The sequence below is a fragment of the Odocoileus virginianus genome, chromosome 29 (genome assembly GCF_023699985.2).
Source record: "Odocoileus virginianus isolate 20LAN1187 ecotype Illinois chromosome 29, Ovbor_1.2, whole genome shotgun sequence".
Lineage (NCBI taxonomy): Eukaryota > Metazoa > Chordata > Mammalia > Artiodactyla > Cervidae > Odocoileus > Odocoileus virginianus.
The window spans coordinates 24,306,889-24,321,330 of NC_069702.1; the positions used below are offsets into that span (position 1 = coordinate 24,306,889).

Genomic DNA, 14,442 nt, shown 5'->3' on the forward strand with positions numbered 1-14,442 from the left:
TGTGTTGGATTAGAAGCCTGACCCTCAAGCTATAGCTTTTAAGATCTGCAAATAGGCCTCTTTCAGAGAAAGACGGGGCTTTTCTGTCTGCTGTCTCTGTGCTGTGCCCTGGGTAAGATAGCTAGTGAGTTTGTACAAGCGCCTTAAACACTGTTCTTCCTTCACGATAGCCTGATGAGTCTTAGGGACAGGAAGCCCCTGTTGGCTTTCAGAGGTAGATAAAATTTGAGGGGCCATAAAAGTTGGGGAAGAAGGTGTGTAATCCAAACCCTTTACTCTTCATGGAAGAGTTAGGAATCCCCCACCCCCAGTTGTTGTAACTACACCCAGGGTGGGGTTTGGTGAGATTGTGTTTCAACCTCTCTAGCTTCTTTCAATGTGTGTGTGTCTAAGAGTGGCTCAACTAGTTTCTTTTGTCTTTTTTTTCAGAGGGAATTGTTCTATGTGTAGCTGTAGATTCAGAGGGAGGAGGTAAATTCAGGAGACTCCTATGTTGCTGTTTTGAACTGGACTCAATTTTTAAAAATCTATTTGTTACAGCAGCTTGAGCTACACCCTTGCCATAATAAAAAATAATCCCTGGGAGTTTCTATCATTATGATCTTCAGTAATTGTATGAAGGATAAAAACCAGCTACCTATTTTGTTCTCATTCGCTGTTGTGTCAGACTCTTTGTGACCCCATGAACTATATAGCCTGCTATGCTCCTCTGTCCAAGGGATTTCCCAGGCAAGAATACTGGAGTGGTTTGCCATTTCCTCCTCCAGGGGATCTTCCTGGACCCGGATGGAACCCACATCTGCTGCATTGGCAGGAGGATTCTTTACCACCGAGCCACCCAGGGAAGCTCAGTTACCTATTTAGTCAGTATCAAATAACTAATCTGTCATAGTTTCTCACTTTTCCTCATCACTGTTTTTTAAACTGAGGTATAATTAATGATCAGTATTATGTATAAATCTTAAATGTTTAGTTGGATGAATTTTGACAATTTCATATACCAATATAACCGCAACTCAAGCAGTATACAGAATATATCTGTCATCTTCAATCTCTTTTGTTCAGTTTGAATACATCAACTTCTCTTCATCCCCAGGCAATCACTTTATCATTTCTACCATTACATATTAGTTGGGCCTTTTCTTGCTAGTTTTGCCTGAGTTTGATATGAATGGAATCATACAGTATATACTTCCTGTATAATTTCTTTTGCTTAACATAATGTTTTTCATCCACATGGTTACATGTACCAATATTTTTTTTTTTTTTAAAGAAATGGATTGGTACTATTCCATTGTATTAATATACTGCAGTTTGGTTATCTGTTTACCTGTTGATGGAGGTTTGAATTGTTTTCAGTTTTTTGACTATTGTGATTCAAGCTGCTATAAACATCTTTTTCGTGGAGATATACTTTAATTTCTCTAGAGTAACTACCTAAAAGTGGAACTGCTAGATCATGGGGTAAATGCACATATACACACACACACACATATATATATATATTTGTAAAGAACTACCAAACAGTTCTCTAAAGTGGGAAAAGAATGTGTAAGAATGCCATTTACCTCATACACTAACCTGATCTTAGTCATTTTAGTGAGTGGGCAATGGAATCTCATTGTGTTTTAAATGTCTGTTTCTCTGAGAATTTGAAGATGTCCATCACCTTTCTGGGTGCTTATTGGCCATTCATATATCTTCTTTTTTGAAATGTCTCATTACTTCTTTTTGGAGACTTATTTTATTTAGTTATTTTTGCTATTCTGGGTCTTCTTTGCTGCACTCAGGCCTTCTCTAGTTGCGGTGTGTGGGCTTCTCACTGAGGTGGGCTCTCTCATTGTGGAGCACAGGCTCCAGGGCATGTGGGCTTGAGTGGTTGTGGCTCCTGGGCCCTAGAGTGCTGGCTCAGTAGTGGTGGTGCGTGGGCTTAGTTACTCAGGCATATGAGATACTCCTGGACCAGGGATCTAACCTGTGTCTCCTGCAATGGCAGGCGGATTCTTTACCACCGAGCCACCAGGGAAACACCGCCAAACTTTTTATTTTATGTTGGGGTATAGCCGATTAACAATGTGATAGTTTCGGGTAGATAGCAAAGGGACTCAGCCATATGTATACATGTATCCATTCTCCCCCAAACTAACCTTTGCCAAGCTCTTTAAACTGGGTCATCTTTTTATTGCTGATTTATATTCATGTGTTATGCATATTTGTATTTGTGCAGGATGGACAGAAGTCCTTTTGTTAGCTACCTCCCAATGATTTTTTTAAAAATATGTATTGATTTTGCCATGCCAGGTCTTAGTCGGGGGGGATCTTGGATCTTCGCTGTAGCATGCAGGATCTTTATTTGCGGCATGTGGGATCTAGTTCTCTAACCAGGGATCGAACCTGGGCGCCCTGCACTGGGAGCAGGGAATCTTAGCCACTGGGCCACCAGGGAAGCTCCCCTCCCACTGATTTCTGATCAATTCGATCTGAAGAGCTGTGGTTCTGCCTTTGTTAGCAGGTACGTGATATATCTTCTCTGCCATGCCAAAGCATGTTTCCAGAATAATGGCCCACACTTCCTGCTGTACTTCTCAAAGATGCTATTCTCTTAGCTACCTGTGGAGGCACATTATTTAACCACATCTTGAAATCATTTCCTTAGTTACTTATTCCTAAGCACATTATTCTTTAGTTAGCTTTTAACTGACATTTGCAAGGAGGCCTTACAATTTGTTGTTCAGCCCTGTTAATATATCACCTTCAAGTTTTACTGTTCAAAACCAAGAAGTCTTTGGTAAGATTTGTAGAAAAGGTCAGGGAAAAAATGGAAGATGTGAAGGATCTGCATCCTTACTGTAAAGAATACGTTTCTATTCAGGGTTTCAAACATGGATTAAAGTCATTATTCCTTAATTTGAGGAAAGTTTCCTGAGAATATTAAACAATAATATCAAAACATGTCTAGTGATATAGTATTATTATGTTGGTACAAATTCAGACCATGAATTTTAAAGCATTATAATTAGGCTCACACACTTCTTTATTAAGCAAAATAGGAACCATTACAATCACACATTTTTTCCAATGAGAAATAAGTTGGTTTATTCCTGTAGCATAAAAATCTGTGCTTCGGGATTTGATGAACTCTTGGAAAGCATTTTCGGCTTCCTGCTGGTTGTGGAAGTGTTTTTCCTGCAAAAAGTTGTCGAGATGCCTGAAGAAGTGACGGTTGGTTGGCAAGAGATCAGGTGAATATGGCTGATGAGGCAAAACTTCGTAGCCCAATTCGTTTAACTTTTGAAGCATTGCTTGTATGATGTACGGTCAAGCATTTTCATGGAGAATAATTGGGCCCTTTCTATTGACCAATGCTGGCTGCAGGTACTGCAGTTTTTGGTGCATCTCATCAATTTGCTGAGCATACTTCTCAGATGTAATGGTTTCACTGGGATTCAGGAACCTGTAGTGGATCAGACTGGCAGCAGACCAACAGTGACCATGACCTTTTTTGGTGCAAATTTGGCTTTGGAAAGGGCTTTAAGCTTCTTCTCAGTGCAACCACTGAGCTGGTCATCGCCGGCTGTAGTATGAAATCCATTTTTTGTCACACATCACAATCCTATTGAGAAATAGTTCATTGTTGTTGCATAGAATAAGAGAAGGTGACACTTCAAAATCATGTTTTTTTTTTTTTTTTTTTTCAGTCAGCTCATGAGACACCCACTTATCAAGCTTTTTCACCTTTCCAATTTGCTTTAAATGCCGAACGACCATAGAATGGTTGACACTGAGTTCTTGGGCAACTTCTTTTATAACTGTAAGAGGGTCAGCTTTGATGATGGCTCTCAGTTGGTCATTGTCAACTTCAGATGGCCAGCCGCTGTGCTCCTCATTTTCAAGGCTCTCATTTCCTCTGCAAAACTTCTTACCACACTGTACATTTGTTAACAGTTCCTGGGTCAAATGCTTTGGTGATGTTGCAAGTGGTTTCCACTGCTTTAAGACCCATTTTGGACTTGAATAAGAAAATGGCTTGCATTTGCTTTTTGTCTAACATTTCCATTGTTGTTCAGTCACTCAGCTGTGTGTGACTCTTTGTGACCCCATGCACTGCAGCACGCCAGGTTTCCCTGTCTTTCACCATCTCCTGGAGTTTGCTCAAACTCATGTCCATTGAGTTGTTGATGCTATCCAACCACCTCATCCTCTGTCACTCATTTCTCCTCCTGCCCTCAATCTTTCCCGGCATTGAGGTCTTTTCCAGTGACTCAGCTCTTCACATCAGGTGGCCAGAGTATTAGAGCTTCAGCATCAGTGCTTTCAATGAATATTCAGGGTTTTTCCTTTAGGATTGACTGATTTGATCTCCTTGTAGACCAAGGGACTCTCAAGAGTCTTCTCCAACACCATAGTTCGAAAGCATCAGTTCTTCAGAGGTCAACCTTCTTTATGGTCCAGCTCTCACATCTGTACATGAGTACTCTCGCATCCATACATTTCCATAGTCTAAAATATATGTAAAATAAACAGCAAATATTACATCATCAATTAAAAAAAATAGAGTGAGAAATGTACATTAAAATGATGTATAACATAATCACACTTATTTAAGAATGTATCCAATATCAAATGGTAAATTTCAACAATGCAAAACCCCAATTACTTCTGCACCAGCCTAATAAACTGAGTTGATTATTAAAGTCATCATTAAGCTTTTTGAGTAAATTCGGGGAATGTCTATTGACATCCTAAGCTGAAATTTACTTTCTGCCCACCTACCTGCACAGAATCCTAACCCTGGAAGGGATGTCAGACCATCTTCTTGCCTTTTAATAAACCTGCTTCCAAATCATTTCATACCAGGTAGACCTATATTTTATTTTTTTAATTGTCAGGGAAGAAGATGAATGTTCTTTTCTCAGTCCAGTGCCTATGAGTCCTCTTTGTTGGGTTGTTCCTTCCTATCCCCTCCGTGCCTACTACTGAAAAATAAAGCCAATTCCTATATTCTCTTCTCATGAGAGAAGGGAAACAGCTCCCATTCACTCTTATACATATTACAGTCATGTAAAGTCATCCTGTACCTGTCTCTCTCTTTTTTGTATGAGCTTGAATGCAGTGAAAATTTTTTCCTAAACTGGAAAAAAGAAACTCATCCTTAACTTTACACTTGGGTCATCTTCCCTTCTAGCTGTTAACTCATTCACACTATCCTAAGTTATCCACCCCCCCAAAAAAGAAAATTGGAATCATTTGGGAAATGAAAGAGCAGAGAGACGACAACTGTAGAGTGAGGTGGACAAATACAGAGAAAGAAAGGTATCCATGTGGAGACACATCAGATGCAGAGACTCACAGAGGTGTTCGGAGGCAGAGACAGGGGCAGACAGATACAGAACTTCTGTGCATGCATGTTCAGTCGTGTCTGACTCTTTATGACCCCATGGACTGTAGCCCGCCAGGCTCCTCTGTCCATGGAATTCTCCAGCCAAGCATACTGGAGCAGGTCGCCATTTCCTCCTCCAGGGGATCTTCTGACCCTGGAATCGAACCCATGTCTCGTGTCTTCTGCATTAGCGGGTGGGTTCTTTACCAGCTGAGCCCTGGGGAGGTGCCCAAAACATAAACTAGTTCTCCAGGAAACAATCCATGCACAGCACAGTCTCCGTGCAATGTGAGGATTTTAATGTGTGGATCTAAACTTGATCCACAGTGCGTTCTTCATGACAGAACTTCCACATGCTTCTTAAACAGGCCTCAAAACACTTTAGGTGTTCTGAGGAATATGAATGTGTGTCACACATTTAAAGAAAGTAAATGAGAAACTGCTTTCCTTTTGATACCTTCTACAAAAGATAGAAATTGTCCATTGATGTTTTCTTATCATCAGACGAATAGTTCTTATAGAAACAACAGCTACAAAATTTATGTGATACCAGAAGATAATGTTAGGGGAATAATCTAGAAGAATAAATCTGTACCAGTTACCAGTTTATTGCCTCTTAGCCTCACAGTCGCCCATTGCTCTGAGTCAGTGGGCGGTCACTTGAATCACCTTCACAGTGAGTGTGATGCTGGGCTTTCTCAGTAGAGGGCGCTAGAGGGCAGGAGAGGACTACCCTGCCGTCTGGGCTGCTGCCTGGTGCCGGCGTGGCGTGGGTGTGAGGATATTTGATGGAGTTCTGCCCCATCCATGGGTCGCCTCAGTCTCAGCTCTGTGGACTAGAAACGACACCCCATGATGGATTTCTGCTTGCATCCATGTCCCAGAGGCATCCTGCCAGCACCCACCCCCAGACCCTGTGCAGATAACCTGACTCGAGGGCCACTGAACGGCCACGCCCTCTGTGGACACCCACTCTCGGTGCGTAGCTAAGCTGCGGGCTGCCTTCTGCCTGCCCAGGGACTGCAGACCGGCCTCTGTTCTGGGAAAACCAGCAAACTTCTCTGATATCAGTGGACTGAGCTCTCCAAGGAGCTCTGAATCCCGGCCTTTGTGAGGGAGGTGGCGGGGCTTTCCAAGTTTATCTTTCCTTGGGTGGTACTCCTTAGCTCAAGGGTATTTTACAGAATTTTGTTATATTCAATAGACCCTTGTTTATCAGAATTCAGTAATTTCTTAAACTTCCACAGGTAAAGCAATAGCAATACTGAGGTTTTAGCAAGAAATGCGGCTACTTTTCTACTCGCAGAAGATTTGAGAATAATTTTTAGAATGACATAGGGATAAGGGAACTGGTTTCTTCATTCACAACTTTTTCTTACCTACTTTTGATTTTAGGCTTTTGAAATCGGGTGACGGCATCTTTTACTTCTCAAAGGAAACGAACATGAAAGTGAAAAGTGAATTCGCTCAGTCGTGTCCGACTCTTTGCGACCCCATGGACTGTAGCCCATCAGGTTCCTCCGTCCATGGGATTCTCCAGGCAAGAACACTGGAGTGGGTTGCCATTTCCTTCTCCAGGAGATCTTCCCAACCCAGGGATTGAACCCTGGTCTCCTGCATTGTAGGAGACGCTTTACCGTCTGAGCCACCAGGGAAGTCATGAACATAGTTTTGTTTCATTGGCTTGACTGTCAGATTCAAGTCAAGAGAAATTCTAACTCATAGATAGCATGAAACTAGTGGTAAAGCAATAGAAATCTGAGTGTGGTTCCCACTGACATGGCAGTCATAATTTCAGGTTAGTATAGCTATCATGTATGTGCTTGGGAAGATGGCTCAGATGGTACAATCTGCCTGCAATGCAGGAGGCCTGGGTTCAATCCTTGGGTCAGCATGGTCCCTGGGAGGAGGGCATGGCAACCCATTCCAGTATCCTTGCCTGGAAAATCCTATAGACAGAGGAGCCTGGCGGGCTGTAGTCCATTGTTGCAAAGAGACATGGCTGAAGTGACTGAGCATGCATGCACAGGTATCATGACAGCACTTCAGATTAGCGACATTGTGTGATACGCTGATTCCTTCAGGTGAAAAATAATTCGTGCACTTAAGCCTGAATAAGAGCTTGTATGTGTGTGTGCTTAGTCTTTGTGACCCCGTGGACTGTAGCCCACCAGGCTCCTCTGTGCATGGGATTTCCCTGGCAAGAAAACTGGAGTGGGTTGCCATTTCCTACTCCAGGGGATCTTCCTGACCCTGGGATCAAACCAGCATCTCCTGCATTGGCAGACAGATTTACCACTGAGCCACTTGGGAAGCTCTTAGACTGTTTAAAACAAATCGAGGGGAGAGTGAGTATGGGGAGAAAACCCTACATCACAATCCTGAGGATGATATAGTCATGGGGACAATATTAACTCAATAATGTAATTCATGAGAGTAAATGTGACAGGACTTTGAATTTCTGGGATTTTTATGACATGTATTTATGCCAGTCTAATTGTGATCCTAAATGACAGGTGTAAGAGGCTCTTGGATGTTCGAATACCTTAGAATAAACTGGGGAACTTGTTCAGGAGCAGGTTCCCATACTACTTGGTTGTGTCCCAGTAACTGGCCTTTTTATCAAGTACCCCTTATTCTGATGAAGATGCTGATTGTACTTTGAGAAACCATGACTGACTTAGTGCTTGAATGAGCTCCCTTAAGAAAAGTGAAGTTTAATTTAAAAATATGAATAAACTGGAACACGGTTCGTGTGTCCCTGATACTAAAATGGCCTTTATCATTTTACTCTATGCTTCGTCCCAGAGTTCAGGCAGTAATACCCCATCCCCAATAACCTGTTTCTGTGTAGAAAGGCCCCTTCATGTTCGATTCGCCTGGCCATGTCTGGCTGGAGATGGAAAAGTTATTTATGGCTGAAGTTCTTCCTTTTTCTTCCCAGCAGGAAGGTGAATAAAACTCATTTGTTCCAAGAAAGGAAAATAATTCCAATCCAACTGATTAAAGCCAATAATATCATGGAAAATTAAAGGGAAAAGTTTGGAATCATGTTAAGAATAAAAAGCTAAAAAAAAGAAAAAAAGAATAAAAAACTTCCCTGGTGGTTCAGATGGTAAAGAATCTGCCTGTCCCTTAGGTGACCCAGGTTCGATCCCTGGGTCAGGAAGGTCCCCCTGGAGAAGGGCATGGCAACCCACTCCAGTATTCTTGACTGGAGGATTCCATGGACAGAGGAGCCTGGCAGGCTATAGTCCATGGGGTCACAAAGAGTTGGACATGACTGAGTGTGGTGTTGGATTGGAGAAGACTCTTGAGAGTCCCTTGGACTGCAAGATCCAACCAGTCCATCCTAAAGGAGATTAGTCCAGAGTGTTCATTGGAAGGAGATGCTGAAACTGAAAGTCCAATACTTTGGCCACCTTATGTGAAGAGCTGACTCATTTGAAAAGACCCTGATGCTTAGAAAGACGGTGGGAGGAGAAGGGGACGACAGAGGATGAGATGGTTGGATGGCATCACTGACTCAATGGACATGAGTTTGGGTGGATTCCGGGAGTTGGTGATGGACAGGGAGGCCTGGCGTGCTGCGGTTCACGGGGTCGCAAAGAGTTGGACATGACTGACTGAACTGAACTGAACTGAGTGACTAACACTTGAGTGAAGAATAAAAAGCCAGCATTTTTCAAGGTCTCCCAAAAAACAGCCCAATATCTTAATAAAACATGCCCAAATAAGCTGTATGTGTGCCAAGTCACTTCAGTCATGTCTGACTTTTTGAGACCCCATAGACTGTAGCCTGCCAGGTTCCTCTGTCCATGGGATTCTCCAGGCAAGAATACTGGAATGGGTTGTCATGCCCTCCTCCAGGGAATCTTTCTGACCCAAGGATCGAACCCGCGTCTCCTGCAGCTCCTGCATTGCAGGCAGATTCCTCACCACTGAGCCACCAGGGAAGATCCCAAATAAGGTAGAACTCGTATTAGGAATGACTGTGATCTACCCTTAAACTCAGAAGTGACTCTGGATCAGACAGTAATGATGGAGTAATAGGAAGACTGGGATGTCCCAGACTGGTTTCTGCTTTATATGCCCCAACGAACCTCAGTTAAGCCCTCATTCCTCACCTGAATAGACTCTTGGGAGCTGACCCAAACTGGCTAATGTTCAAGTCTGAAAACCAGTTGCGCAAAACAAAACCTAAAATGATCCCCTGGAGCAAAAGAAAAAAAAATATTTGGTTTCGACAGTGCCTCTGGGAGGAACTCCAGACACTTTCACTACGGACCCTCCCTGCATTCTTTGGGGTTAAGCAGCCACAAGAAGCAAAACAGCATGAGAAAAGGCTGAGTCAGATGACATGTAGCAGCAAGCCCAGGCACTTCTCCAAGGGCCCAGGACATCGGAGGCCTCCCAGTGTTGTCCTTTCTTGGAACTTTGAAGGCTTCTTGAGTTACCAGCAGCAAGGCCATCCTTGCTGATTCTTGATTCTCATGAGATTTGCTCTCTCTGAAAGGACTGCATCCACAGGGACAATTATTGACTGAACAAACATTCCTGATGATGTCATTTGTGCCCTGAGATCTTGACCAACAACTTGCTCATGGTTGCTGTGCTCATGATTTTGGCTGAGGATACTCTTTGGAGGGAAAATGTGGCTTCTACTGTAGATGGTTGTTTTTTTAATAGTGGAGAAAGAATGTGAAGTAGGAAAGGGATAAAGAATAGGCTGATTTTCTAGTTAAAGTTAATAATGAAACCTATGTTAGAGATTCCTTCTCATCAGAGCACAGAGGTCAAGTCCTGTTATAAATATCACATCCACTTGCAAGTTAATTTCATAGTCACACTCGGTTCCTCACTCCTGTCACATCACAGAACATTTCAGTGGAGCAAAAGAAGGGATACCACAGAGTGTCATCACTTTTGGGTGCTTGGGGCGCCTTGAAGCATCACCTGCTGCTCTTCTCTGGGGGGTCACTTCCTTTGACACGTGTCAGTTAGAGAAGTGATGAAAAAGACTGAATGTGTACGATGTTCCCAAATGCTTAAGGAGAATTTAGAAGAGTGTTGGGGACTTCCCTGGTGGCTCAAAGATAGGGAAGCCATCTGCGCGTGGGGGAGACAGGTTTGATCACTGGTCCAGGAGGATCTCGCATGCCACAGTGCAGCCGGGCCTGTGTACCCCAACTACTGAGCCTGTGCTCTAGAAGCCCTAGAGCTACAACTACTGAAGCCCTCATGCCCTAGAACCCGTGCTCCACAATGAGAAGCCGCCGTTGTGAGAAGGCTGCATGCTACAGCAGGGGAGTGACCCCGGATTGCTGAAACTAGAGAAAAGCCTGTGCCAGCGGTGAGGACCTAGCACAACCAAAAATAATAAATAATGAAATCGGGAATTTTAAAAAGTGATGGGAGTTGGGACACCCCCCCACCCCCCCCCCATCCCCTGGGGAATTCCACTAGTAGCTGCCGGAGACATTTGCTGGTTACCTTTAACCTGTTTTGACCTCAAGACACCACCAAGGGTCAGCGAGGCACACCGATTGGAGTTGCTCTCAGGCTCCTGTGTTGGCCTAATTCTGGTGAAAGGTCCATAAGAGGCACTGTTTTATACTTCAAAATGACCACACAGTGTGGCTGTGGCATGCTGTCCCCGGTTCTACTAATTTCCTGGGCTTCTGGAGCCTTGAGATGCAAGAGAAGCTTTTGAAAACATTCCTGGGAAACCAAGGAGCAGTCTTGTAATGCAGTCTGACAGTGTAAAACCCCCAAAGAATGTAGCAGTGGTTTTGTTATGGTTCACAAGAAATCTGTGGGTGGGCTATTGATTTTAAGTTCATCAAAATACACCTGTATCAGGGACCAAAACTAAACATTTTTGAAGTGCTTAACCAGAAAACTTTCATTAATTAAACTGTACCAAGATATTCTATGAATTTTACCCTCCCAGTTCTCTCGGACTGGCTACTATCATACCTGTAGCCCAGATCAGCACAGGTGGCCCCCAGCTGAGGATTCAACACAGAAGCACAGCTGGGGATGACTGTTGCCATCTCCAGCAGCTGACAATACAACCTGGTCCCTGGCCCATCACCCCTGTCCACCATCCAGTCTATCTTAATAGACTTACAGCTTGGGTTCGCAAGTGTCCTCTCAGATGTGGCTACTGAAGCAGAACAGTGCAAAATCAGTCTTCAGAGTTTGAGGAGGGGAGTTTTCATAAGTGTGGTTGATGAGTCTGACATTTCAGGAGAAGAAACTTTTGTGAAAAGCATGATTAAGACAGCCTGCTAATATCTCTCACTAAATAAGCTGGATTTAGCTCAAATCTCATAGCAGGACAGCATGAACTCAGTTTTGAATTGACTTGGGTTCTAGTCTCCTTGTCAACAGGTTGGAGAGTTGTCCTCATCAGTGGGATTTAGCGTTCTCTCTGCCCCAGTGATAATGACAAGAAGCACTAGGAAAGGATGTGATGACCATGCTGCATAAAGCCTTCCTGGGAAGGAGTGTGGTGGTCTGCTTGTTGCAGAGGTAAAGTGGTGAGCTGGCAGCAGTGGCGGCTGGGACTTCCCCATACTCAATTTAAAACAAGCGCTGAAGCTCAACTCACAAGTCAGGAGTTTAAGAAAAAAAGTCTCCACACTCAAGGTGACTGTCTTTGGAATTCTTCGTTTCATTAAGGTTCTCACAAAATACAAAGCTCAAACATAACTGTCTACATCCACCACAGAACAGAATCAAGTAAGTGGTTAGCACACAATGATCTTTTTCATTTTTAAAAATATAAATAACAGTGTTCAAGGCTGGACAATTTTCTCCCGGGTGTGTTTCTCTTTAAGGCGTTACGTCGCAGGCCCTTCACTGATAAGTACCCGTACTTGTCATCAGGAAGCACTGCCACAGGCAGGGAAGGCCACTGTGGATGCGGTCCTGAGGGTGATTCCCACGGATCCGTGTTGCCTCAGCCTGTGAAAAACTAAACGATCAATCAGACACCCTCCGATCTGTGCTCACAGTTCCATTAATTTTCTTTCTACTACGAAGTAACGATAGAAAGCGGGTCACCTCCCAGTGGCATTCAAGCCCTCGGGAGATCAATCATGAAGGGCGAGAAGGAGGAGGACAGGCTTTTTCCTGGATGGAATTTTTTCCTTTTATCCAGAAAAAAAAAAAACCAATAACCCACAGAGCTTAATGGGCGGCTCGTACTGAAACATTTTTCAGATTAAATAGTGTTGAGAGAAGGGGCAGTCTTTGGGGTGGGTACTGGAGAAGAGGTTAAAGTGGGGAGGTCACCGCTGGGAAAGCACCGCGGCCAGTCCAGCCCCCCACGGCAGTCACATCGCCGGTAAGGCCTGGGGGCAGAGCCAGGGCCCCCGCCTTGGGCACAAAGTCTGAGGGAAGGCTCTCCAGCAGGCACCTGACCTGCTCCTGGCCCAGCTTGATCTTGTCGTCCAGCTCCCGCTGCTCGATGAGGAGTGTCGACTTCATTTTCACGAAATGCCGGTAATCCTGGAGCTGCTCCTCGGAGAGGTAATTGGCCAGGATGTCCAGCACCACACGCTCCCTCCGATCCACATTCTCCTTGAGCTCCCGGGCATCCTCATGCTGAGCAGACAGGACCTTCCTCTTCTCGTTGAGTGAGCTCTGCCAGGGCGAGATGAGTGGGTCAGCAGAGGGGCAGTGTGGGGGGGAGAGAGAGCCAAGTGCCTGCAGAGATATTTTTTTATAGGACAGGACAATATCTAAGGTGCTATTTCAACTGTCACTCTAAAGTAGGGAGGCGCAAGTGTTTTGAAAATCAGCTTATTACTCTTACAGTGCCTATGTATGGTCCAGCTTTAATCCAAGAGGCATTACATTCAACTGGCCGGGGTAATGGCTTTACTTTAGGTTTCTAGTCTTAAAAAAACAATCAAGATTGCACTTGTAGGGGGTCCTTAGAGTAGTCAAAATCCTAACGGCACGAAGTAGGATGGTGACTGCCAGGGCCTGGTGGGAGGGGAGAGTGGAGGACTTGTTTCAATGGAGTTTTGCGAGATGAAAAAAGTTCTGGAGATCTGTTACACAGCAATGTAAATACACTTAACACTACTGAACTGTACAGCTAAAAGTGGTCAAGACAGCAAATTTTACATGTGGTGGTGATGGTTTAGTTGCTAAGTCGTGTCCAACTCTTGCGAGCCCGTGGGGAGGTAGCAAGCCAGGCTCCTCTGTCCACGATTCTCCAGGCAGGAATACTGGAGTGCGTTGCTACTTCCTCCTACAGGGGATCTTCTCATCCCAGGGACTGAACCCTCCTCCCCTGCATTGGCAGATGGATTCTTTTCCACTGAGCCACCAGGGAAGCCTATGTGCTGTGGGTTCAGTTGTGCCCGACTCTTTGCGACCCTGTGGACTGAAGCCCCCCAGGGTCCCCTGTCCATGGAATTTTCCAGGCAAGAGTACTGGAGTGGATTGCCATTTCCTTCTCCAGGAATTCAGGTTGGGATCATCCCAACCCAGGGATCGAACTCGTGTCTCTCGTGTCTCTTGCATTGGCAGGTGGATTTTTTTTTTTAAGCACTGCGTCACCTGGGAAGTCCTTTATGTAGTTTACCATAATTAAAAAATTGAAGGGGGGAAAAAAGGCCAATTATCAAGGAAGTCAAAGTTATGGTTTTTCCAGTAGTCATGTTCAGATATGAGTGCTGAACCATAAAAAAGGCTGAGTGCTGAAGAATTAATGCTTTTGAACTGTGGTGTTGGAGAAGACTCTTGAGAGTCCCTTGGACTGCAAGGAGATCAAACCAGTCAATCCTAAAGGAAATCAGTCCTGAATATTCATTGGAAGGACTGATGCTGAAGCTATAACACTTTGGCCACCTGATTCAAAGAGCTGACTCATTGGAAAAGACCCTGATGCTGGGAAGGACTGAAGGCAAAAGGAGAAGAAGGCAACAGAGGATGAGATGGTTAGATAGCATCATCAACTCAACAGACGTGAATTCGAGCAAACTCTGGGAGACAGTGGACAGAACAGCCTAGCACGCTGCAGTCCCTGGGGTTGCATAAAG

General features: G+C 44.3%; 1 protein-coding gene and 1 long non-coding RNA gene across 7 annotated transcripts in view; both read right to left on the bottom strand.

Moving 5' to 3' along the window:
• Positions 1-3,016: 3,016 nt before the first annotated feature.
• On the bottom strand, positions 3,017-7,285 carry LOC139032042 (uncharacterized). The gene is made up of 2 exons (XR_011484588.1): positions 6,760-7,285; positions 3,017-4,500 (listed from the first exon to the last, which is right to left on the bottom strand). It is a non-coding gene; the product is annotated as an uncharacterized lncRNA (long non-coding RNA).
• A 4,750-nt stretch (positions 7,286-12,035) lies between these two features.
• SHROOM3 (shroom family member 3) overlaps positions 12,036-14,442 on the bottom strand; it is a 318,505-nt gene continuing 316,098 nt past the window's right edge. For all 6 annotated transcript variants that reach the window (XM_020894678.2, XM_070458265.1, XM_070458268.1 and 3 more), the window contains one exon: positions 12,036-13,033. In XM_020894678.2, the coding sequence (XP_020750337.2) occupies positions 12,665-13,033 (369 nt within the window). In that variant the 3' untranslated portion in view covers positions 12,036-12,664. The remainder of the gene's footprint in view (positions 13,034-14,442) is intronic.